The 26,366-nt window shown below is 39.8% G+C and overlaps 3 protein-coding genes across 9 annotated transcripts in view; all 3 read left to right on the forward strand.

The window, feature by feature from the left end:
* The window catches only part of LOC128261557 (5-hydroxytryptamine receptor 1), a 53,869-nt gene that overhangs the window by 9,272 nt on the left and 18,231 nt on the right, over window positions 1–26,366 (forward strand). For 2 of the 7 annotated variants that reach the window (XM_052995326.1, XM_052995358.1), the window contains exon 2: window positions 7,454–7,468. The exons of 2 other annotated variants lie outside the window; for them this stretch is intronic. The gene's annotated coding sequence lies outside the window, so the exon portion shown is untranslated. Of the gene's footprint in view, window positions 1–6,777; window positions 7,380–7,453; window positions 7,469–18,472; window positions 18,563–26,366 lie in introns of those variants that run through there. 3 more of the 7 variants (XM_052995349.1, XM_052995334.1, XM_052995366.1) reach the window with 3 other exon arrangements.
* LOC128261601 (coiled-coil-helix-coiled-coil-helix domain-containing protein 10, mitochondrial) lies at window positions 17,520–18,280 on the forward strand. Its single transcript, XM_052995385.1, has one exon. The coding sequence runs from the start codon at window positions 17,656–17,658 to the stop codon at window positions 18,169–18,171; it is 516 nt and encodes a 171-aa protein (XP_052851345.1). The 5' UTR covers window positions 17,520–17,655; the 3' UTR covers window positions 18,172–18,280.
* On the forward strand, window positions 20,214–20,739 carry LOC128261611 (coiled-coil-helix-coiled-coil-helix domain-containing protein 10, mitochondrial). Its single transcript, XM_052995396.1, has one exon. The coding sequence runs from the start codon at window positions 20,323–20,325 to the stop codon at window positions 20,665–20,667; it is 345 nt and encodes a 114-aa protein (XP_052851356.1). The 5' UTR covers window positions 20,214–20,322; the 3' UTR covers window positions 20,668–20,739.

The following is a 26,366-nucleotide window of genomic DNA, read 5'->3' on the forward strand; positions in this document are numbered from 1 at the left end:
TCGACAAGCTCACAGCTCTCCAACCGAAAGCCATAAATTAAATCTGTTTTTGTCCTGAATTTTCAACAACATTTTTTCCCACAACCTTGTTGGCTGCGTTTCGGCATCGATTTGGCAGGCAAATCGCGGCGTCGCCAATTATGCCTCTGCACTCTATTTATAGAAGGGGCAAAACTTAATGGGTAACCCCAATCACGCAACCAGCATGCATCCGCAAGGTATGGATCCTCCAACCCAGCCTTGCTGCTTGAACTTCACATTCCTTGGCGTCGTCAGCCTTGGCTGCATTTTAATGGTTTTTATTGATTTTCAGCATTGTTTCAGCGGCTACCGCGCAACATGCCAATTCGCCCGAGGTGCACACCTGCTGCTGCACGTAGAAAAATAACTAAAAAGATCGAAAATTGTCAATTAAGAATTTAATTAAAAAACTACTTTAAAAAAAATAGGTTTTCATTATTTAAAAATTATTTTAAGTCCCAAACACTTCAGCTATAACTGTTGATAAAAAGATTCCAAAAAAGAAAAGCTTCTCTGTAAAAATATTTATTTTTAATTTTGTTGTATTATTTTTCTTTGATAAGGTTTAGAATCGACATTTTTCTACGTGCATCACAGCTCGTTATGACCATTCATCGCCTCAATTGGCGCGTGCCAGCTAGGGTTCCTAAAAACCGGCTACATGGGGAGGACACCTGGCCCAAGGTCTTGCTCCTCTAACTGGGTGTGTTGCACTCGCACATTTAGCTTGCGGCTGCTGTCCTTGTTCAGCCCTTCCACATCCCCCCGAAGTCCTCCGTTCGCTCAACAAATGTCCTTCTGCTTTTTAGGTATTCGCGCACTTTTGTGAGCGCTTTTTTCGCAATGCCCTACTCCAAATCTGGATCTAATTGTTCTGCGGTGCTGTTCGAATGGAGCCCACACACACAATGAAAATACCTGGCAAATTGGACTTCCCTGGCCTCAGTTCAATTCTCAACGCATAAGGGGGTTAAAGGCATTGATTGGAAAAAGAAATGTGGCAGAATTAGGCTTCGATCCCTATTGCTTAAAAAAGTAGCTCTTAGTAAAAAAAACAGTAAAGGTACGTTTTCCTTAAATTTAAAAAAAAGAAGTAATCTTTTTAACAAATTATTAAACAATAAATTTGACACAGTTTAAGCCCAGTAATGTATCATCACACAAGTGCATAAAAGTTCAATTGGTCTTCAAAAATAAAAAGATTTTAAAGGTTAGCAAATAACAATGTATAAATACATTTTACACTCCTCCTTTTCCACACAGACTTATAGCTATTTATGGCTGAATATTCGTGATAAATCGCTTTATTGATATGTCCACGCAAGGGTTGGGAACTGACAAATCCTGGGATAATATTTCAAAAGTTTCAGTTATGCTAATCAGCCGGAAAGTGGTCTCCCTGCTGAGCGTCCATGTCTGCTTTTCGTTTTGGGGGGTGAGAGCTTAAGCCCCGACGATGGGTGCTTCACTCAGTTTTTTGTCAGTCCAACATTTTCAAAGTCTCACTATGTGTTTGTCCCAGTCTACCCGGTGTATTTTACCACCATACTTGCCTCTGTTACATTCTTCGTGATTCTGTACCTTTTTTGCTTGTATTTTGTCGGTGCACAGAAAGAAATATATAAACAAATATTTTTTTTATTTGTTGTTCATATTTCTAGAAATTTTTTCTATCAAAACAGTATATACTGCATTATTTCTCCGATTGCACTTTTGATAAGTTATTCATAAGGTTCATATTTTGAAAATAAAGTTTAAAATGTAAAATAAATGTTTCACCCTTCATTGGTCATGGAATCCCGTTTTTCAAAGGCTTTACCAGCTGTTTTTTTCTGCATATTGCATAGCTTTAAGTTTCCAAAGTCTTAATTTTAGTCTTCAAAAAAATGTTTTGCATTTTCCAAATAAAACCAAAGTTAAGTCCATTTTAAAAGACAGAAAACTCTTAAATTGATGCCCAATTTCGGTGACATTTTTCTCGGTACATTACTGCTGCTTCCGGTGAGCACGCCTCGCTTATCAGCGCATTTTCAGTTGTTCCCTGCTGGGTGGCAACCAAACCCAGAAGCATTACCACCCAACCACCCACCTTTTTCCCTCGAGCCTCGTTGCTTGTTTGCCTGTTTTGCATGTCATGCGCTTGTTTGTTCTTTGCTCCTGTTTTCTTCGTTTTGTGCTTCCTTCCGTTTTCAATTTCTTTCTACATGTTCACGTTGTCGGGTGCTTTTCCCCGTTCGCATCCTGGACTTCCTTTTTTTATTTTTGCATATTTTGAGCAGCCATCCAAATGACATTTCTGCTGAATCATGATTTCGAACATGAGGAGTCGCATAAACTGCATCTGTCTTTTGTGAAAGTCGCCCCCCTCTATTTTGCTTTGCCGGAGACATGCAGCCTAGTAATTGTCTTCGATATTTGTTTGTGGGAAGCATTTAATTAAAATCTAATTTAATTTATGGCCCCCGAAACACAAACATCACAAATATTTGCTTTAATTGAAATGCCTGAGTCCAGGCGTCAGAGTCAACTTTAACGCATGACCTGTCAGCTCGAAGTCGCTGGTCCGGCAGTAATTCATAATACTATGAGCTATGTATACAATAAATACAATAATTTATCGATTTTTCATGCGAGCATAATTCCCCCACGCTTCCACAAAGTTATAATGGAATCGGGATGAAGATGACTTCCGCTTTGTTTGCCCCCGATGTCAATAAAAATATGTGGCCCGTTCTGTCCAACCAACTTAATAATCATCGACGAATCAAAGATGAGTGCGTGACCGCAGCAAAAGTTGTGATTCGATTTTAGGGTAGTCCTCCCATGACTGTACACAGTCAAAAAATTGCTTAAAATGGGAAACTCTTCCGTTGAGATTTATAAATGTTTAAATTAGCTTAAAATAGTGTATTGTATTTAAGAAATAATTTGGCATTTGGGTTTTATAGAAAAAACTAAATTATTTTTTAATATTTTATATTTATGAATTGAAATAATAATAGAAATCTGAACTTGTTCATAGTTTAGAACATAACCATTGGGTAATAGTTTCTTTAATTAGTTTGCAAATGAACTTTATATATCCACTCTTCCACTTATTAATGCATTTAAATTTTAATCAAATGATTTATTTCTTTTCCTGAACTAAAATGTATGGTTTTCTTAAAGACATCCGAGCTCCGTGATTCTATAAAAGTATATTGAACTATTAAACACCTTTATTGATAGCCAAATAATGTACCGTTTATTCCTTGTGTACCAAGGTAATAATACAAATTTCTATCACGCTGTCATCTCTGAAGCTTACGGCTGAGTGATTGGCAAAACCGCAGGGGGCAGGACATCGTCCTAATGGCCCATTGACAATTATGGCGCTAGTAAATCTTGACCAGCAGGGACACGGCCAGTGGAGGCCAAGAAAACAGAGCAGAGCTTGGGGAAAACTGGGTCTGAGTCAAAGCAAATATGGCCCATGTCATCTGCAGGGGACCCCCTATGACTCGCAAGTTGTGGGATCGTCATTGTTTATCTTGGAGGGGGGGGTGGGAGCGGACTAAGGAAGGAAGGACTACCAGGACTTCGAGGGGAGGGAGGCTTGTGGTTCGGCTCATGGGCTGCATATTATTCAATTAAAATCGCACTGCCATTAAGCTTGTACGGACAACTGTCAGCAACACGCACGCAATCAATGTCAACACGCACACACACTGCTCCTCTCTCACACACTGCTACACACACTTTTGCAAACGGTCCAAGTGCTAGGCAAAGGAAACAGGCGCACACACACACTTGTGGAAGGAGAGAGTTGTGGTGCGAGGACGAGTTGCGAGTACGTTAATAGAACTTAGACTCGCATAAATGTCAGCTACAAGATTTGATAGCCCCGGGTTAAAACTAAGTCCCTGCATATGCGTGTCTGAAGAGCTTGCCGTTGAAGAGTGTGTGTTTTTGTGGGTGTGAGCGTGTGTGTGTATTTGTGGGTGGGAGGAGAAGAAGACTTTCCCCCTGCCTCTGTGTATGTGCGCCAGCAAAGTGTGCGCCAAAAAGCAGGCTGCAAAAATTGGACAAGATGCCTGATTTAAATTTATGTGCCACAGTGAACAGTGCCTGAAGCGTAAAAAGATGTCCAGAAACCAAATAAAAGCAATAAGCAGCCTTAAAAATTGAATAATTTACATTATTCCAAAGAATTTAGATTTGAAAATGAAAAAAATTAAGTATTTTTCCAAAAGCAAGGTTATTATTTTCAAATGGAAATTAATACATTTTCTAGATAATTAAGACTTATTATTAGAAAATAAAGTTTTTAGTTAAAGCTTCAAGAGATCAGCATAATTTAGTTATAAAACATGAATTTCAGTAAATTCTCCCTCTCATCTTATTATATTTTTGTAGCTGAATGTTGTTTCATATTCGTTTATATTTTAGATGTTTATTTTAATATCCCTTCCCGATCCGAAAATCCAGTAATATTTTTGGCGCTGACAAATGCTTTTTGCCTTATAGAGTTCTCTGTGAAATATGTGTTGTTCAAGCACCTAGGGCAATTTAAGACGCAGCTCCGAACGCCTCCACACGTCACTTGCGAAAAAGAGTTTGAGAGTTGAGAGTACGGGATATGCTGCCTCATCTGGCAACTCGACCTCGTAGCCACACAGAGGAAAACTTTTTCTCCTGCTCCCTGCCACGAAAAGTTACCCAAAATGCCCGGTCCTCGTAGGAAAACAAAGAGGAAAAGCGAAAGGAAAAGAAAACGGTTGGCCCCTCAAATGAACTTTTGCATGGGAACGGAAGTGGGAAAATTGGAACGAGACCTGACGTTAAGTGGCGCCCAACCAAGACGCAGCATCAGCAGTTGCCACGCCCCCCCAAAAGACCCCATCCCCCAAGGACCTGCTGGGTAGCTGATAGCAAGCTGAGAATAAGGAAATATATAGATAGTGCAGGAGTGGCGGTTGCCACACTGGGGAAAATTTTTGTTTATATTTAGGAAACTTCTTCCCTATTATTTCTGTGTAGCTAACTGTATTTTGTAAAAGAAAGCAGCGCTACTATTTGCGCTGAATTTAACAAAATGTATAATTTAAAAAAAAAAAAATTGTTTAAGAACATGGCTTGTCTAAGAAAAAAGAAAAATAATAAGTAAGCTTACTATTCTTATCTAAAGGAACGTTAAACATTGTCAAAGCTTTAAAAAAGTTTAACAAGATGAAAATAAGTATTTGTTATCTTTTTGTCTAGTGCAGGCCACCAATGTAGCCTTATTTTTACGGCTATCGCTTCAATTTTTATGGCTTAAGTTGCTGTAAATTTAGTTAGGAGTGGAGTTCGGCTCTATCATCTGGCACTCTGGTCCCCTCGAGAGCTGAGTACGGCGGAATCGATACTGTGCGGTAACAACTGGGGCTGCGTGTCCGTCCGCCGTTCTATTAGCCGTCAAGCGGAAAATTTAATACTGTTTATTTACACAATTTTCCAGTTAGCCAGCGCAGCGGTTCTACCTTCACTTTGGTCGCGTTTTAGATTACGTAATGTTTTAGCATTGAGGTTTTTCCTCTACTTCTCTGCCTGTCTTTAAGTAAAGCTTTCCTTTTCTGTGGATGTGGTGGTTAAAGCCAAACTAATACAGTAACTTACACACACCCTCCCGCTTCACCTGTTTCCATTCACACGTTGTGTGAATAATACGAGGTAACAGTACATTTGCTTTAGTATTTATGCGCTGATAAACATGGCAGACAGCCCCCGTCACGCCCACATCCAGGCACCTAAACCCCGCACACCATCTGGAGGTCCTGTGCGTTTAGGCGCTGCGTATGTTATTTAATTTGGCCCAGTCAACACCCGAACACTGGATAACCTGCTTAACCCTCGGCGACGTGCGAATCTGATTTGTGTGCTAATTTTACGCTTCTTAAAGGTCAATGACGTGATCTTAAACAACTTCCGAGCAAGAAATAATTTAAGCCAAGAAATTATAATGGGTCAATTAAGTTCACTATTAATAACAATAAGAAAGGCTATTAATATTGATGGCACCAAGGTGAAAAAGTTCCACCAAATTCATTCATTGATTTTTAGAGCACTGATAAATTCTTTAAATAGAGTGCGTTGTTTAAACAAAGATAAACGTATGTTGCAAAAGAAATTCTTGCTGTCAGAAAATGTTGATATCTTTTTTTGTATGCCTATGCTTTTTTAAGTTCCCTTCGAGCAGAATAAAGCCTAAAATTCCACGATTTTTTTTTATCAGGGTGTCGTAGAAATCTGTAATAAGTTTGATATCAGTTGGTTCTCATAAGTATACCAAAGTCACGTGTTTTAAAATATTTGGTCAGTTGCTTCAATGCATAAATTAATGGTTCACTATAATTTATAATTCTATATTCTATTTATAATTTAAATTGGATGGGGTAACTATTAAATCAGATGCCATTAATTCTAATGAAGATTAATTACAACAAAATTTTAAAGTCATGCAACAATTGAAATCTAGTTTTACCAAAGATAAATGTGACATAAATTTGTGCATATGCTGAGCCATTTTCCGTCAACTCATTCAAAATCCCTGCGGCAATGGCATTTAAAGATTATACGTGAAAGTTGGCTCTTTAATTGCAAAGTCTCGAAAGTATCGCTCAATCTTTATTGGGCTTCCATTTATTTATTATCGCCTTTCGTTTTCAGTACATTTATTCGAGCAATTTTTGTCTTCTGTGGCGGCCGAGGCATAAATAATAAAAGTACTTCGTGGTTGGGGCCCAAGCGATTTCCATGTGCGCGGCATGGCGAATGTAAAATCCGGAGTGAAAAAATATATAGGAAATACGGAAAAGAAAACGGAAGCTAAGCTTAACGTGGAATGGAAAAGAGGGGAGCGTTTGAGGGGTGTGGGAATTTATGCAAAATCACGTATGCCAGGGCATAAAAAATAAAGCACGAAATACGATAAATAATGCAACAGCCGAAATGCAATGCAATTGTAGAGCCAGATATAGCAATGTATTTCGGGGGCTTAAAATAAACATGGTAGAGGCAGGTGAGTGGTGACTAGGCAAACATATAGTACATACATGTCAATGACTGCTGTCAGCCGGCGAACACGGCACTCTGACCCACTTCCACTTTTCCAGGCCGGCGTTAATCTTTTTTATGTGCAGTACCATCCCGAATCGCCGAGATTCGAGATTCGATACAAGATTGTTTGGCGAAAGGCCTGGGACCCTTCAATTTTATTTAGCATTTCGGCTGTCATTTTGGGCCTGAGTGGCACTTCGTGTCGGCTTTATTGGGTTCATCAAATGGTCGACAGCAGCAGTCAGCATATGTGGGATAGTTGCCATAGATACTCCGGCCAAGTGGGTCTGATGTTTGGCACTCTCTAATAACCCAATGACTGAACCCCACTTTTTCTGCCATCCTTTCTTTGCAGATTGAACTGAACGAGGTGAGTCCGTGCATTTGACTGTGGAGCCATTTGGGATTTGGAATCCACTCGAGCGAAGCGCCAGAAAAATTTGACTCTAGATTAGGCCATAAAAATACGCATTAAGCTGTCTGGAAGAGATAACTTCATATGAATTTATTGACATTTCTGTTCGGTCGACGGTCAGTGTTGGTCGACTACCCACTTGTTTGCCCAAAAAACATTTCTTTCTGTTGGCCAAAACCCCGCTCCTTTGTACCCAACTGAGCATGAAAAGGCCAACATCCGTTGCGGCTAATGTGCCTGTGGGCAGGACATGGAAAAAGTGGCAGATCGAGGGTCCTTTGTGTGAATGCGGCGACTAAGAAGTACATAAATAAATTAGTTACGTGCCTGGCACAAGTCCTCTTCGGTTCAGCATTTGCTATCACCGGACTCGAATATGAGATATAAATATGTTTACCTGCAATATTTGTACAACATGACGGACTATTTCGATGATTTTAGTTTCTCTGCGTGAGTGAGAAGCCCTTCAATTTATTTATTTTGTTAGAAATTTTATTGTTGGTTTGGGCCACTGTTAGATGAACAAATTCAATTTACCTGGTGAAATTCGACGCTACTAGGGAACCTAAACTAACATTTTAATAACAAGTTCTCTGTTTTTGCGTTTCGAAATATGCATTCGATAAAAATTTTTGTATTATATCTTTATTTTTAGCTTTTCGACATGTTGATAGAAAAGCATTCTTGTGATTGCCATTTATGGGTATTATTTTAGACTTTTCTCGAGTATTAAAAGTAAATTTCATTACCTAAAATTCCAATTAAAATGTGTCAAAGGTAACCAAACCAAGTGTGCCAACCAAATTCTGTTACACATTGCTGAACAATTTTGATGAGTTTGGTTGGTAACTAGGGTGTTCTGTTTAGGACCATCCTTATACTTAACTGTGATATGTGGAAGGGTTTTTAACGTACTTCCCGCTCCCCATTGCTGACCAACCTTAAATCACGAGCTGGACAACGCTTAACTCTGTGGTTGCGCTTCATAAATTTTGTTTATTCATTTGTTTTCGCAGTCCTGTCCGGCTTCGCTTTGCTGTGGTTCCCCCTGCCCTTTGCTCCTTTTTTGTGCACATATATTTTTTTGCTGCTTTTGTCTGTTGGTCAATTATTCAGACCGAAACGCTTGTGGTCAGCACAGTGTGTGCATAAGGGCGGCAGAACGGCTAGGTGAGGCCGGGAAGTAGGGCATTTAAATGGCTTTAAGAGGGTCTAAACGGGGAAAGAGGGCAAAAACGGGGAAAGCAGTAAAAGAGTACCCAACGAGACGTGTGACTGTTGACGGGCTTGTGTAAATTGCATAAACTTGGTAAATGTGCAAAATGTGTTGCTCGCTTTTGTGCGACAGGCAGTAGGTGTTCCCATCAACAGGTGCGATGTGGGATGGGCAAGGACGATGGGGCGTGGTGGCAATGGGGGCGTGGCCAGGAGCAGAAGACATACCCAGCAGTCAGTTCATTATGTGGCCGGCACTTTGTTTACCTAGGACCCGGCTCCCCAGGCCCTCGGGCTGTTTACAGTGGTGTCAGTCATTGGGTTGGTCACTCGACTGCAGCTCCGTGTCCTTGGGCTCGGTGCTGGCATCCTGTGACCACATCCTGTCGTCGGCACGCTGCCTGGAAGTCAGTCCTCGCACATACAACTCGAACAAGTGACGAGAGAACGTCTCTCACAGCTTCATTGTTTGGGTGTCTACACTTGAAGTGAAATCATCACAATACCTTAAGATTTTTAATGGTTTATTAAAAGTGTGCTTATATTCTAGGCAAGATAATTAATCTTTTTAATCAGAAGATCACTTATAGTAATTTTATCTAAAGCTAAAAATGGTTTAATTTTCAAGCTATTATATTTCAAATATCATTTTGATTTTAAGACTTTGAAGATATTTTCCCCCCAGTGCAGCACTCTTATGACTTCGGCCAGAGCCAAGGCATTATAACGCTAGGACGAGTAAGCCCAAAGAGTTCCTCCTGAGTAACGAAGGACGAACAAAGAGCTATTTTGCTGTGTGGTCGGAATGGCTGGAGTGGGTGGAGTGGGTGGAGGGTTGGATGTGTTTGCCTGTTGGGGGCACAAGAAATCAAGCGCAATGAAGCCCCAGACGAACGACAGACAAAGGTTTACTTTGCTCTCACCCAGCCCATTCAAAATTCAACGAAATGATAATAGATAAGCCGCTTGACACTAACACGCTTACGCACTCAAGGAGTATGTTTGGATTTGGCCCAAAAAGGTGTGCAAAAAGAGCAACCCAACTTTCCCTTTGCCATCTTCCCATTTTCCCCATTCTATTATAGCCCCCGAAAACACTGACCAATTAGAGCGGAAACATGCTACCGGATTAGCTGCGAATTAGTGATTGTAATTGAACGCATACCTGGCGTTACAAGACAGTTGTTAATGGGCCAGCAGGACGTTGTCCCTGGGGAAAGAAGTGATATACTGTAGGGCGACACCAGGTGGTCCGGTCGAAGGTTTAAAATGCTATTATGCATTCCGGGCAACTTTTAAGTGGTCAAGTTTTAAGTGGTCCAGCAAAAAAGTTTGCTGAATTCGCTGGCAATGCAAAGAAAAACCAAGCTGGAAAAATGACAGCTTAGGCAATACTTGCAAGAAACTGTTTTGCCCATTTTACCAGCTAGTCCATTACCCATTTAATGACAAAGTTGTTTACATTCTGTCCGCATAAATTACATACGTGTGCCATTAAATAAACTATCCGCGGGTGTGGGCAGCTGTTTTGCTTCGATTGCCGTTGCCAGGGCAATAACAATGAAAATCATAAGCTAATGCCATAAAAAGAGGAACATTTTAAGCGAACGTCAAATGCAAGACTCGAAAATCGCTGCAGGAAATGATGTGACGTGAGGCTTTTGCTTTTGCTTTGTTTGTTTTTTTTTCACCCAGTTTGCCCTTTGCTGTCCAAAGCAGCAATAATAACAATATAACGAAAACGTTTTCCAGGGTCAGGGGCAAAACGGGCTGCGGAACGAACGGCCACAGCAACATCATTGAAATTGACTTCATTATTATTTTATAGTCTTGGCCTTAAGTTTTGCCAGCTCTGCTTTTTATGGCTTTTTATCAAATCTTACATTGTGGTGCTTGTGGCACGTTTTACACTGATGGTCGTCGTTGTGTTCATCCCCGTTCGTTTTGCTTATTAAAATCCAGCCCCGGGCTGCTGGGAACTGCTCTCTATATGGTTGCTCTATATATGCACATGATGTACAAGGATATATAAGCTAGGATGCGGGCCCCGGGCAAAACTGATATAATGCATTTTGCAATGGTCCTTGTCTTGAGCACAGAGCCAAGAAAACTAAGTGAGGGCACCATTAGCAGAACAGTGCAAAGTGGAGCCATTAGAGGCGACTTCGATTACAAACGGATTTACTTTGCTGTTTTTGCTGTCTCCGTTACCATGGTCATTAAATCACTTCAAGAAGTTGCTAAGAGTTACTGAGTAATTCGGCGTTCATAATTTAGTAGCTGATTTTTTTACATACTAACATAAAAAAGATTTAACCAAGTTACTCTATTAAAGGGTACATTTTTATGGTGACGAAAAATTAATTAAATACAGATGAAATATTAACTTAACTTTATAACTATTCATAGGTACTGAACCAACTCTTTAAGATGCTTCATTTTTAAAGTTACTTAAAAATACATTTATATTTGTTTGTGTCTGGTGTATTCTTTTAAAATTTTACAATTTAAACAATTTTTATTGTTTACTTAAATGTAAGAAAGGAGGATTCAAGAAATGTAAAATCCTAACAAATGGTGAAAACCTATTCTTATTAAATAGTGTCAAGCTGGCTTAACCCCTTATGTCATTCTAAGCTCTGGTCACTCAATTTCCTCCATTTCTCCGCTGGGTTTTCCATTTTCAAGTGCCACTTGCCATTTGCCAGTCACTTATGCGCTTTCCTCATTTCCACGTTTCCCACTATTTTGCTTTCATGTTTTTTCTTCAGCCATTATGTAAATTTTTTATCGCCATTTTGGTGTGTGCAGCATTTTAGTTTGTTGTGTGAGTAGACCGCTAAAGTCGAATGCTTTCCACTTCCGCCCTCGCGACACCCATTTATTCTTTGTCTTTGTTTGTTTATGAGCATTAGCGCACACCCACTTGCACACGAGCACTCTCGGCGGGTTTTTTGTTTTTTTGGGTCACTTTCAAAGCTCTTGGCGTTTTTCAAGTGGTTTTAGCACACACTCGAAATAATTTCGTGTGTGGAATTTACTGTGCTGGCGGCCGCTATCAATGCGATTAAAAAACAATTACACTTGTGACACTAATGGCGCAAACACACACATTTTCGTGGTATTATATATATTTTCCGCATGAATATTTGCCTTTTATATAGTTTTTTATATTTATTGTGCGGAGCACACACAAAAAACAGAGCCTGCCTGTTCGTGGCATCTGCGAAAAAAAGCGTCCGATTTGTTTACACGTAAATGGCTGCTGGCCGGATAACCACATCAAAAATAAACAACAAATTCAAAATTGATTTCCAAAAATCAAAATAAACAAATTCCCATTCTCTGGTTTTCATTTGGGAGTTTTTATTGTTGTTTGCGCTGCTGTACCGCTCTTGCTTTAAAGCTCTTTAAACTAATTGCCCTGGAAAGGGAAAAGGGAAAGGGAATAAGGGAAATTGGCAGGCCTAATGGCGAAGGCTAATGGCTGTCCGACATCTTGCGGCATTATTAACATGATTGCCACGAGGACCTCATGCTGAGTCCTTTGGGGGTGGCAAAAGCTTATCAATGAATCACCAAAGCATGTGATTGATGATTTGACGTGTATAGTGTCGTTCCATTTCCCGCCCAACCAAGTGTGGCTTCTCTGACAAGGATTAGGTGCCCACGCAGAATCCAAGTAAATATCAGGAATTCTGGGGATTCTTCTTCATCTTTTTCTTCTTATTCTTCGGGGGAATGACAGCTCACATATGCATATATTTGTTCAAGAGCCGCTGTGTGTGTTTGTGTGTGTGTGCCTACGTGTGTGTATTAGTCGGTCTAGGACAGATTAAAAGTGAAGAGCCTGCTAAAAGTTTTCCTTCCCGGTATTTGAATGGGCATACTCTGTCTTCGCTAGAAATACAAGTATGACTAGCATTAAATAAATAAACGTTTCCTGCTAATTTTAGCTGCATTAGCATAGAAATGCCTGGGAAAATGACTCATTCTTGAAATCACCTTTAATTTTGCTCAGGTACCATTCACTAATGACTCGCTTTGGCTTAGTACCTATATTCATTTTGCCGAAATTTGTCAAGGTTAAAGAGAAATGTACTGGTTGAGAAAATAATATCAAACATTTGTTTGATGGAGATCTCTAAAATTGCCTTTAATATTTATAACTAAAAAGTTTGTTATTTATACTTTATCATTAATAAAATGTAGTCATTAATAAGAAAATGTAATACTATTATTATTGATAATTGAGCAAGAGCTTTTGCTTTTAGAAATTAAATTGTTAAAAGGGTTTTTTTTAATAAAAAGTGAAGCATTGAAAAAATTACATGCAATACAATACTGCTTTGATAAATTCTAAAAGAAAACTTGATAACACATTTCTGTTCTCTACTTTCCACGGGCTTTACTTTCTTACCGTTCAGTTCTCATTCAGGGTTCCTTGGCCCATTGATAACTAGTTTTATCTTCGCTGTCAAGGGCGCTGCGGTGAAGAGCATTAACCAGTCAGCAATGTTGGACTCCCGATATTTTGCCCTACTCATTTCGTTTCTGTTTACCGACAGCAACCGCCATCATCATCAGCAGCTGTTGAGGCTTCCGCCATTTGTTCGTCGGCGGCTTCAAAAGCTTGCTTTTTTATTCCTTGTAGCTGGTACTACTGTTGATTTTCACACATACACCGAACAGTATATATACCATTTCAGCCCCGCACGAATTTCTTTGTCCTATCCCCAAAGTAGACCAAAATGTTTACACATACGCGCGATTTTCTTTTAACAATTCATCAAATGCGCTAAGCGCGCACAAAAACTTTGACACTCGACGTTTTCTGTGTTTGGAAAGGGGAAATGTCCCCCGATCACTTCTCGCCCCCAAATGCCATATCAATCGTCGCCCAAAGTGCGTGTTTGTTAGACACCTTTTGCAGGTGAGACGATGGTACAAAGGGGCTTTAAAATATTTATTTTACTTTGCCGGGCCATGTTGAAGGCTAAATACAATAACTCAAAGTGATTTGGCTGGTGAAAAGAGCTCGCCATTATTTGCATGCCCCCCTCTCACGTTTGCTTCAACCATGCATTATTTATTTGCCTGGGCGCAATTTATTTCGTGCAAAATTGTGCAGACAATCGAGTAAGGAATTTGTAGCTGTCGCTGGCAATTAGTTAGGGCATTCGCAAAATACCAGCGTCGCTTAAATTCTTAAAGCAATCATTATTATTTGTGTAATTATCTGCCTGGTTTGCTTTGCCTATAATCCAAGTTCATCGTCAACATTGCGCATACGCCACGTATGCGTACCGCAACATAAATACTGGCTTAACTCTATTTATTTGCTCTGCACCTCTGTCATTTAATTAGTGTAAACAGTTTTTAGGCCCGGCCCTGTTGTTGGGTCAATAAGCTGATTTAAAATTAATTACTTATTAAATGCAAAAGCATTTCGGTGTGCATGTGTGCGTTTTGCAACCAGTTGATTTATGTAAATTAATTAAATAAACACCTGTGGCCAGGATTTGTCTACCGAAGGCCTTGGGGGGCTATTTTTTAACGCAAATAGGACTGCTCTCTGGGGTCTTTTGGCCTTAAAACGATAGTGTTTGTCGTGATCCGGTCCAATTTAGCGCGTTCCCTAATTGCAGCGACCTGATTTATATCGAATGTCAACTGGAGCGAGTCCATAAATTTTTTGGAACCGCCTTGCGTGGCTGCCTGGCATAAGAGAACCCAACTTGGCTTATTCCCGAGCGATAAGTCCTGGGTTCCTCGCTACAAGCTACTCGAAGGCAGTCAAGTGTGCGCATGATTTATTTTCATTAAAAACTTCTTTTGCGGCTGCTTAAGCATTGAAACTTTTCGCGCCGCTCACTTCATAAAGCAGAAAAGTGGAAAACTCAGCATAAAGAGCCTGCGAAAATTTTAATCTGCACATTATCAAGTTGCCAAGCCCACACAATGAAGCCTTTGCAACTTCTTCCCATCCCGAAGTGCAATCATTAATTTCAAGCTTAACTTTTGGGGCCCAGCTAATAAGCGCGGAGAATGTTAAATATAATCAAGGGCCCGTTTGTTAAGCTTAAAAAATGGCTGCAACCGGGCCCATTTATATGGGGCGCCAGTCCCCTGAAATCTAAATACATTTGTTTGCCTGTCCCCCGGCAAATACGTGCGTGAAGTTGCACCATTGTAATGGCAGATTGCCACTGCATTGGCACGCGATCATTAGTCAAGAAGCAGGAACTGCAGCCTGACACTTGATGAAAGCCAAATGGAGTAGTGGGTGGCTTTCCTAGGGTGCTTTTCTGTGTAAAAATACGCTTCGTGAAAAGAAAAAATCAAGATAATAGAAACTGTTCACAATTCAGCAGAATGTATTCTAAAGTGCAAACGATTTGTCTTCAATTTACACTTTAAGACGTTTTGTAAATTTTAAATTTATAACCAATCCTGGAAGTTTTATACAACAGATTTTTGTAAATAAAATAAAATAAAACAAAAAATATATACCAGTACTGACTCTATTTGCTATTAAATATTGGTAGATTGAAATGTCTTTCTTATCGCCTAGAAAGGACAATGCAATTATTAACTGATTTTACTGAGCTAAACGACTAAGCAACTTTAGTTTTTCCTATATTCGTCTGTTTTTTCCCCTGGAGTTTTCCGTGTTTCCATTGCGTGCGTTGTCAGGGCGTTGGCAAATTAAAAGTTCTCGTTTCTATTATTTGATTGCCAAGCCAAAGCTGGTTTTTATACAAATTAGTTTGCTGGAACTGTTACTGTCGCCTACTAATTAGACATAAAAAAGTTGGACTTGTTCAGGTGTGACAACCACAACTTTTCGTTCAATTGCGAAACTGTGAAGCTCCCAGTCTGGCACTGATTTTCCTATTGTTGACTGCAAGTCCAGCTCTACGGCTTGTCTATCCCATATATACCATAGCATATACATTTTTCCCTTGACTGCGACATAATTATGTGGCGGCAATTTGCATTGCGCCCCCGACACAATAACCATAAAACGCCGTAACAATCGAGCCCAAGAAGCGCCGGCCACGAAAGGCAAACAAAGGAGGCGAGTTCAACGGTGCAGCAGTTATTTCAACACCTTTATGGCGGTGTTCCTACATTTGTTAACCGCAAACGGACACTGGGGAAAAATATAGAAATATAGTATTTAGAGTAGAGTTTTTATCAAGGCACTAAAATATTGCAGACTTACTAAAGTATTATTGAAACTAAAACTAATTGCTAAAACAAATAATAACATATTACATTTTTTTCAACAGCCTTGGGCATACTTTAAATTTCAATTCTTTATATATTTAGTCACTGTGGCTTGTGTGCTGCTGTTTTGACTCGACTCAATCCTCATTTCCATAGTGTTTTCCCGAGCTTGGGATCATTTTGCCAGTGCAGACACACTTGGCTATGCTAGCCACAATAGCTCCAGCTTTAGTTCTGGCCGATGGCCAGTAAAGGTGGCTTTTTGGGTTGGAAATACGAATGGAACTCACCGGCTGACATGCAAAACAAACGGTGTTCGGGGGCAGCTACGTGGAAATACATTTACAAACCGTAGATAGACATCTAGAGATAAGGCAAATTGCTGTGCTACAAAATCGTTAACTGTAATTTACCGCATTTGAAATGTTGGCCATTCGCCATTCTCGATTCTTGGTTCTCCATGCAGTTATGAATGGTCGAGTTGGTCTGCAAGTGGCGTTGTATGAGCTACTTTAATTGTATTTTTCAACGGCCAGACAGTGTTGGTGAAAATGGCCAGAGTAATTGAGGCATTCGAGTATATATACTCGGATATCGGAGGTGGTTGTAATGGGAAACACTTGAGAGCCACTTGCGAGCCATGAATTACGTTCTGAGCGATGGTTAGAAATGTAAATGAGTGCCCCAAATTAGCTGCCTGCTCCCTCCCCCCCAAACCTCCGGCAATATTAATCATACGCACTGCGGCCGTGGTCGTCCAATTTACACAAAGTGCAATCAGCACAACTAGGCAAACTCACGCCCATGCTGACACTTGAGTGCAGTTCCACATTAAGAGCGTGCCGGTACAGCAAACAGCAAATGGAATATGCGGCAATCGTGGATGCAAATGAATTCGCACAGATATCCCGCACATATCTTCTAGATCCGCAAGAGAGCAATATGTTTGCGGCAAACTATAACACAGCTGCTGGCTGGCGAAAGTGCCTGTCAAAAGTAATTAAACGCCCTGTCGAGAGACCAATGCGAATATATTTCCAGTGAAGCAGGGCATTTGAATCTAATTGTAACTGGGTATAGATGAATAAGTCTATTCCCTGCTAATATAATATAATTTAAAAATTTGTATTTATATCATTATTATTTCAGTAGGATAAACTTTAAAAGATTTAAAAGAAATTACTTTTTTATTATTTTTATTTATTTATTATTTTATTCTTCAAATAAAAGTAAAGCTACACACAAAATTGGTTGTTCTTGTTTATATACTCATATTGAAGTATTAAATATTTTTATTTTATTTTGTTATTATTCGTGTATTCACAGTGTCATTATGATTCCTTTTTTATTAACCAGTAATGCCTTACAATAAACCTCGTATGAGTATCACTCCCTGGAGGATTTACTTGCATATATCAAAAGGCAAAGCTAGAGATAATTTAATATGTCAAGTGGTGGCGTGCACTTTGAAATTAGTCACAGCGACTCCGGTGTAACAAAAACTACCGGACAGAGTTCAAGTTGGATGCTTGGGGGTACACCATATAGAGTATGTCAGTTGGCCCTGCCAGTCGACTCTGGAAAGGTCAGAAGCGAGCATTTGTCATTCTAAATTTAGCTTTCTGGGTGAAAGCAAGTCAGCCAACGCTTTTCCGCCTCTATTTGCTTGCCGTATTCCTGCGATTCTAAGGGATATGCCTCGTCAACGATCCGAGAGTCGATCCGGTGGGTCAATGCGCCGTCAAAATAGCCGAAGCAGTCATGTCTTTGCCGCAAAGTCATCCCGTGGCAGCAGCAATGATCTTCCGGCGGTGCAAAAGCCCAAGAAGGAATCTTTGCCAGCAGCAGCACACCCTGCAGCTCCAGCTGCCGAGGCCAAAGGATCCACCACGGGGGAACGGTTCAAGGACATGGCCACCACGGCGGCCGGAGTGGCTGCCGGATCCGCCGTGGGCCATGCTGTGGGCGCAGGACTCACCGGGATGTTTCAAGGACGTGGTCAGGCAGCACCGGCACAGGAGAAGTCTGAACAGCCACAGCAAGGAGCTGCATCTTCGGCACCCAAGCCACTGCAACTGGTCGAGGATGGTCCTTGTGCCTTCGAGCTGAGGCAGTTCCTCAAGTGCACCGAGGAGAACGGCAATGACCTCTCCGTTTGCAAGGAGTTTAACGAAGCTATTCAGCAGTGCCGCCGACGTTACAATGTCTGAGATCGTACATATGTATATGCGAGCACCAGACCGGAAAGAGCAAATAGATGGAAACAAAATTAAATATAAAGTTTAATGTTTTTGAGTACAAATACAGGAAAACGAAGTTCAAATATGAATTGTCACACTTTCTTTAATTCGTCATAATTTCCTTAACCAATTGGCATTCACATTAGAAAAAAAAAATTTTGGTTAACTTTAAAAAAAAATGTTGATGTTACCCCTTATGAAAACTGTTAAAAAAAATCAGTTAGAAAAGTAAAGAAGATTTTTAACTGGCAAAATAGTATGCCCCATTTAGGACAAACTACAACCAAAACACGATACCAAATACGCACTCAAGAGCCTAAATCCTGAATTCGATCAAATTTTGAAGAGATCATTTTTGCATGTAAGTGTTTAAAAAATGTAATAAATTTTATTCTAAATATGATAAATTCCCCTAAAAACTATCAGTATAGGATGTATTAAATAAAACAATTGGTTTAATTATAGTGAAGGTGGCTTAAATATTTTTAGCAAACCAAAACTTAAAAACAGTTACCTAAGCCCGTACAGCTTTTTTATTGTAAAATTTAAGTTATGCTGGTTGTCAATTCGCGATTTGCAAATTGAGTCTTTTTAGACAAATTCCCATTTACCAGTGCCCCTTGGGAGGGTATAAAAACAGACTTCAGAGAAGCAAATTAATTGGCATTATGCGGGCAGCCATCAACGAGAATTCAGCTCCTGTTCTCATCTCATCTCAGAATTCCGGGCCATCCATCTTGCTTGCCGAAACATTATTGATGTTGATTGATTTATAAACATTTGCTGGGACCGAACGAGAGACGGGCCAATTAAGTTCTAGCCAAAACAACAAACAAAATTTACTTAGCATTCCGTAGACTATATATTTTGCAGCAAAAAGTGGCATCAGCTGCTGTCACATTTATTCACATGCCATACGCACAGAACATTTTCAGCGAGCAAATATAATTGGCTTGAATATTCATAACAGAGTGAGTGGAAATTGTATACTGCTGATTAACATGGCCTCAAATGGAAGGGGCGAGTGGGGGGCAAGTGGACCGAATTTCGCACTCTCCAATTATAACACAGCATCTATCAAATGGCATTTGCAGCAGGGTCTATTTGGTTTTCCCTGTCGCTGCTGCGGTTGGCAATAATTCAATGAAATATCTCGTTTGCCACATGAACTCGCTGCCAGAATTCTGAATAAGCGCCACAGCTTAATTCGAATAAGGCCCATACTTTGGCAGTTTTGCCGCTCTATTTTCGTTTTTCCTCGAAAAAGACAGAATTAGTCAACCCAGCTATTGCATGCTCTCGGCTAATTAAAGCGTTTTCGCTGTACTCACTTTTAGGATATGGGAGTGACTTTGAGGAATATCAAAAGCAGAAGTATTAGCTTTCTGAAATACTCTTTGCTAAGTTCCAATGCGGTGTCAATGCTACTGAACAATTTGGGGTCAGCTTCAGTAATGGTTTTTTGGGTCGCACATCAAGAGTTTTCGCTTATTTAACTGCAAAGTATGGGAGTTAAAAAGTTAGTAAGGAGCATGTCAAGAAAAACTGGTGGTTATAAAAACAAGTCTCGAAATTAGGACTTCTTATAATTTTTTTTTCTGTTTTTTAGAAAACTTCTTATATAATTGTGAACAATTAATAAAGAACACTCAATTATAATTCAAATTACTTTTGGGAAACCTTTCTATTTTGCTGTGTATCTAGCAGATTAACCCCTTTTCTTGGGGAAATTTTGAAAGGGAAGCCAGCTGTAGTTTTATGTTTATTTTGCTTTCATACCTTTCGCGTTTGCCGACAAATTCATTATGTGTTCGTAATTAGTGCGGGAAATGGGAAAAGCAAGCGCAAAAAGCGAAAGGGAAAACAAATTAGAAATATTTATTTCGTTGCTGCTGCAGGTCTGGCCGCCAGGTGGCGTTGTGGCATGCATACGGCAATTAGCTGGCAGGCAATGCAATTCGAATTAGCTGACAAAGCTGATTTAAATGGATACTCGGGGGAGGCCTAGACTATGCGTGACACATGACATTCCAAATTCAGTTTTCCTTTTGAAAACAAGTCAGAATTTTTTCAGCTCGAAATACACAGAAAATTTATAGCCTAAAAAAAAAAACTAGCAAAATGCCGCGCAGGCAAAGAAATGCTTCGGCCAAGCCCAAGGCCACCAGTTACTTACCAGCCGAATTGCCCTCAACCCGAACTTCGGAGACCCTCTTCAAGGACGTGGCCGCCCGAGCAGCGGGCGTGGCAGCCGGATCGGCAGTGGGTCACGCGGTGGGCGCAGGAATAACCGGATTGTTCAGGGGGCGCGGCGATCAGCAACGGCACAGTGATGTGGTCGAGGATGGTCCTTGTGCCTCGGAGATGAAAAAATTCCTCAAGTGCACCGAGGAAAGTGATGATCTCAATGTGTGCAAGGAGTTCAATGATGCTGTACGACGCTGTCATCGTCACTATAATATTTAAAACCCAAAAACACCTGTCTTTTCACGAAATATCTTACTTGGAATAAATTAAAGAGATTCCTGGGCTCCTTAATTACTAAATTAATGTTATTGGTCCCGTGAGAATGAATTTTAAACCATAATTAAGCTTAAAAATACAAAACTACATATATATAAATTAAAAGTTTATTGTGAACTGTAGTTTTTTTGCACGTCAAACTAAGTAAAACACCCAATTTAAATGTACATTTAGTATACGGATAGGCTACCAGAACGGATTCATTCCCCAAATTAGGCGAAGGACAATAAGGACCTAAGTGTTAAAAAAAATTTTAATAGAACTCCGCTCCCATGTCATTGTCACTATAATCTACGCGCTTAAGACCCGAAAACCCTTTTCCAATCATTAAGTATTCCATTTTGTCCTTGGCTCCAATTTAAATAGACTTCAGCGCTCCCAATCAATGCCAGGCGATGTGGGTGCACAATTAAACTGCTTTATGACAGGTCCTTCGTCCTTGAGCTGCTCTCCCCCGTTTTTTTTTGTAACCACCTTAAAGCGAGCCAAAGGATCGGCTCCATTGTCACATGCTCGCTGCTCCTTTGGCGCTGTTATTTTTCGTCATTCTCAGTTAATTGTGATTTTGTTTACTGACATCCTTGTCTCTCCTGTCGCTCGACCCCTTGTCAGGACTCGGCTTTGTTTGCCCTTCTACTTTGTCTGTGGATCCGGGCGCATATTTACTTTAATTTTGTTTTGTTGTGTTACTTCGCCACCGCCCAAAAAACTCAGCCACCCCACTGATTTCAGCGTTGAACGCGCTTTTCTCGTCGCTTTGAGCGCTTTTGTTTCGTATTTTCGCGTTTTTCCACTTTTTTGCGCTGGGCCCCAAACTTTTTCATTTCGTTTTTTATCTGCTTGGGTTGCGCGCAATTAAGTCAGCGAAATGTTTTTGGCCACGTCAAGGCGACGACGTTGACATTGAGGACCCCAGAGAGAATACCCTTTTTTAATTTCAAGCATATTTTTCCAGCACCAAAATGTTTGAAGGGAGCTTAGCTCATTTTTAAACAGTCAAACTCGCTTAAACTAAATTTTTTGGCTAAACAATATATCAAGATATGAATAAAATTATTTATTTTCCAAATACAAAAAACTTTTTTAGCATATCTCTTTAAGGTTTGTTATGAAGTCTTTAAAGCATTAAAGCAATTGACTTTTTCTTTTTACGAACCGAAGCAAATTACTTTTAAGGAAGTTTAAGCTACCGAAGCTCAACTGTATATTTGCAGCTGCCTTAATCGCTTTGTCTGGCTTAATGAAAACAAATTAAATTTTTGGCAAACAGCAGCGGCCTAATAAATATTTATTATATGCTCAAAACTTGCCCTGCTCACATGCTCTCAAAGAGGGGTATCCTGCATACCCGATTTCCGCTGACCTGACACGTCCAGGCCAAAAAGCTGGTAGTGGCAGCCAGGACCTCCCACTGCGGTCAGTGGTAAGTGGTAAGTGGGATGGGGATGTTAGTTTAGATGTGGACATGGGTCGGATGCAGCTCGGATCTGACATGGCAGTCGGTCCATAATTACGTCCAATTAAGCGGCTTTGAATTGAAAACTAGTGCTCCCATTTCTATTAAAATTTGCACAGGCTTAGAGTTTCCGTTTAATTGCCGGTGGTCCTGCTCATGGAACTTTCAGTTTGAAAAAATATTATGCGTCGAGGCTGCTTTGTGTGGTTTCTGGTCTAAGGGAAAGAGAAACTTAAGTTAACTTTTCTATTTTTTGGCAAGGAAATGAATATGTTTATTTGAAAATCTTTAAGCTATTGCTGTCAAAAAATAGAATCTGCTAGTTAAGATTTCTGTACCGTGTTCTTCGTTGAATAAAGGTAAATATGGCAGGCAAAAAGCGGTAAAACACATTAAGATCGTTGCAGCAAAAATCCAATACAATACAAGGCAGATGCAGATGGGATTGCAGTTGCAATGGCAGGTGACGAGTGCAACAGCAAAAGCGTTTCAATGATTGCCTCTTTTTGTTGCCCGTTAAATATTCCTGTTTTTCATTGTTCCTTTTCCCGCTCAAGGGAACACAATGAGGAAAAGTGGGCGGAAACGTGTGAAATTCGATATGGCAAACACGCATTCGACTGCCAGTCAGCTATGTTTTAAGGCTTTATTATGGTGTATGTACTGCCAAAAATGCACTTTTGACTCAATACTTTACTGGATTTTTAATTATTAAATATATGGAAAATATACACGAATCCAATTTTTCTGTAAAATAATTTATATTTTTGTACTACAATCGAAAGCTGTATCTATTGATATAATCATAGTCATATTTATATAAAAATTTATTAAAGTAGGTATCAGAATTTAAATTTATAATATTGTTAAAATAGTTATTTGAAACAGAGTTAAAAAAATTTTAATAAAGTACTTCTAATCCCCCGAAAAGAAAGTAGATAGTTGAAGGCGTGGCAAATTCCTTTGGTTTTTCCTCTCTGTATATGTGTATATTTGTTTGTGCATGGAGGCGTGGTTACAGGAGAAAGAAAAAGCGAGAAAACCCGGCTGCGGGCAAACAATGAGAAATATCTGGTCCACCTGGTCTGCTGGCCGCACAAAATGTGTGTGTGTACACCGTACACTTTCAGCTGGCCGACCGACCTGAACGTGTTTAATTTAATTCTTCGGGAAGCCTGGCTGCAACCATTCGAACCAGTCACCGCACCATGGACACTTCAGCAAATCGCATAAAATGCTAATAAAAATCAAATCAATTTCACAAGTGGTCGGCCAGTGGGGCGTGCAGTGCAATAAATTGCATCAAAATCGTGTAACCAAATTGGTTGAATGGCCAGTAAGTGCATTACTTTTTAGCGCGTCTGTCAAATATCAAATTGATGTGTTGATGTGCAGCAAACTGTGGCGAAGGCCTGGTGGAGAGCAGCACAGTGCAGCAGAGATGGCCGGCGGAAGCGGAAATGCACTTCCGAAAACCGGAAATGTACTGCCTACGAATTGCAAATGGCGGCCAGATATTCCCACCCCCAATGAATATGCAGCAGAAGGTCAGCCGAATTGCTTCGAGTGCCCGAGGCCGCTCAAAGTTGGCCATTCCAGCATATGGACCAAGTTGCGGTCCAATAAATATTTCAGAAACACAACTTTCGGTACTCAGAGTTCATTAAAGAGGGGGGAACTAAATTTAAATTGCTGCTCTCGGCCTGGCCAACTCCTTTGCCTGTTCTCTGTCCATTTGCATATTAATTAAACCTTACAGCCGCAAGGCGCCTGCTAGCCCCCAAAGCCGAAAGGTCAAAATACCAAAATGCCAGCCCAAAAAGCCATAAGCTGACCACACACACACACACACACACACAAAGCTGCTTCATTAGATGTCGTGGCATATTTATGGGACGAGGAAAGTACAAAAACTGAGCCCAGTTTAAGCCCATAAAAATTTAATTTCATCTTAACAATGGGCGTATGGGCCAACAATTTGCCGTCAGCCGAAATTTATCTTGCTCACCCTGCCGTCGCCGCAATGTGTCACTTAAATATCAATTTAATTTCCATAATAAAGCCAGCGCCTCCAGAACATCCCACACAATGCGGGTCCCCGGGGAATTTTCCCTATGATTGACAGTTTGTTTTAGTCCCACGGATGGGGGAATACCCAAAAAGTAGTTGACAGAACATTGATTGAAATAAGTAGATCAAATATGTATTAATAGATGGGCGAAATTCGGTAGCGAAACAATCGCCCAACTGTTGTTAATTGTATTTACCCTGCTCTTATCGCCCAAAGGAAAATGGAAGAAGAACTTATGCCATTTTCTCAATGGAGTTTATTTACTTCTGATTAAGGAAATTTAGCTGATTGCCATGCAAATATGAATTAGCTTGATCACAGTTTAGTTGGATAAGACTGGTGGGCGAAAATCACTTAATATAAATCCAATATTAGCATGATAAAGGTATATAAACCAAAAAAAATACTAAAACGAGTTCAAATGACTTAAAAGATTGTGCATTGTTTTAAATTTATAAATTTATATATTTTTTTAGGTATACTCGTATGCAAATGTTAATTAGTATTTAGCTTGTACATGTGAAGTACAGGAAAGCTTTATAGTTTGTATGTGTTTTTGTTATAAGTAAATATAATGCAACCTTAAATGAACTGTTACAAATATGGATTAGTGTTTAGAGCGAAACTTCTTAAGCAAACTTCAATTTTCTTTTATCTTTAATTGCAAAATGTGTTCACATAATACCTCTGTTTAATTGAGCTTTTTCCAGAAATTATAGAAATAACTTGCAGTGAGAGAAATTTACATCTTAAATATATGCTTTATAATATCCCCTTTCAATAAAAAGAATTTAAATTATTAATAAAATCAGGTGTTATGTTGATAAGCTGAAGCATATACTGACTTAAAAAAAGTTGTTTATTACCTAAGAGTGAAATTTCTCAACAGTTCTGTGAATTCAATAAACACCAGTGCATATAAATGTTTCCCCGAGTATGCAGCAAACAACAACATAAAAGCAATACGAGTGAAACAATAAAAGCAAACTTAAAAGTCCATTAAAAATACTTAAGCGACTTTATAAAGCCAGACCGCGACAACTTGGTGAGAGAAAGCGAAAAATTTGAAAGTGGATGTGGGCGACTGGACTGCACAAAACTAAACCAAACCCAACTGAACTCAACTGTGCCAGCAAATATATAGCAAAAACTGCTACGAATGCAGAGGGAAAAATGTGACTTAATGATTTTAAAATAATACTGATATCAATCAAGTATTTTTTAAATATTAATAATACATAATTTATTTGTATTTGAAAAATACATAAATTGACTGGGCTTATTCGTATCCTTCAAATTTATCAACTTTTCACATCAAATATTAATTAGTTTTAAGCAGTAAGTTGTTAAGTATTTTATATTCATCCATTCATTCATTATTCAATAATATTTTTCCTGTGTGGTGTTGCCGACAATAAATAGAAATCTCAATTTACGATGCGTTAGTTGAGCTCCCGTGCTGGATTTTTCCGAGAGGCGATGGTGGTTACTAATGCCACTAGTACATTGTTGTTGTTGACTGGAGGGAAAGGTAGTGCTTAGTGGGCGGTAAGTGGGTGGCAAGTGGGTGTCCTTGCTGCTGGGCGAAACCCAGTCGCCTCCCTAATGGCACTTGTGATGGCTGCGGTTATAGTCGCCGTCATCGTTGACGATGATGTTGATTGGCAATTCGCCGGCGCATGCATGGATATGTCTCCATCGTACTAATCCTCGGGCAATGTCCTTTGGAAAACTGCACAACGGGTGTTTATATGTTCACATTAAAAACTTTTGCTCCACTGATGCGAGCAACGAAACCAAAAACCCAAACTTAACCGACGCATAGTTCAATTAAATGATAAAAGTTCTGCTCTTGGAAAGTTTCTCACTGCGCTAATACGTGACATAATTTGCGGTAATGCCATTGGATTGGACAGAAAAGAATTGCGGCAGACATTCCCGAGGGGTTAAGTGACTCTCAGATACCGAAACAATGTTTGCAACTTGTCTACAAGGACGAGGAGAGCGCCTCAATTAGCGCTCACTTCCGTTTCGACCAGTCGAGCGAGTCCAAGGGGAAATTGCTGGCTTTTCTTCTGCGAAAATTAGTGGAAAAACTCAACCGCAAATGCACTT

This window comes from Drosophila gunungcola, chromosome 3R, assembly GCF_025200985.1.
Source record: "Drosophila gunungcola strain Sukarami chromosome 3R, Dgunungcola_SK_2, whole genome shotgun sequence".
Taxonomy (NCBI): Eukaryota; Metazoa; Arthropoda; class Insecta; order Diptera; family Drosophilidae; genus Drosophila; species Drosophila gunungcola.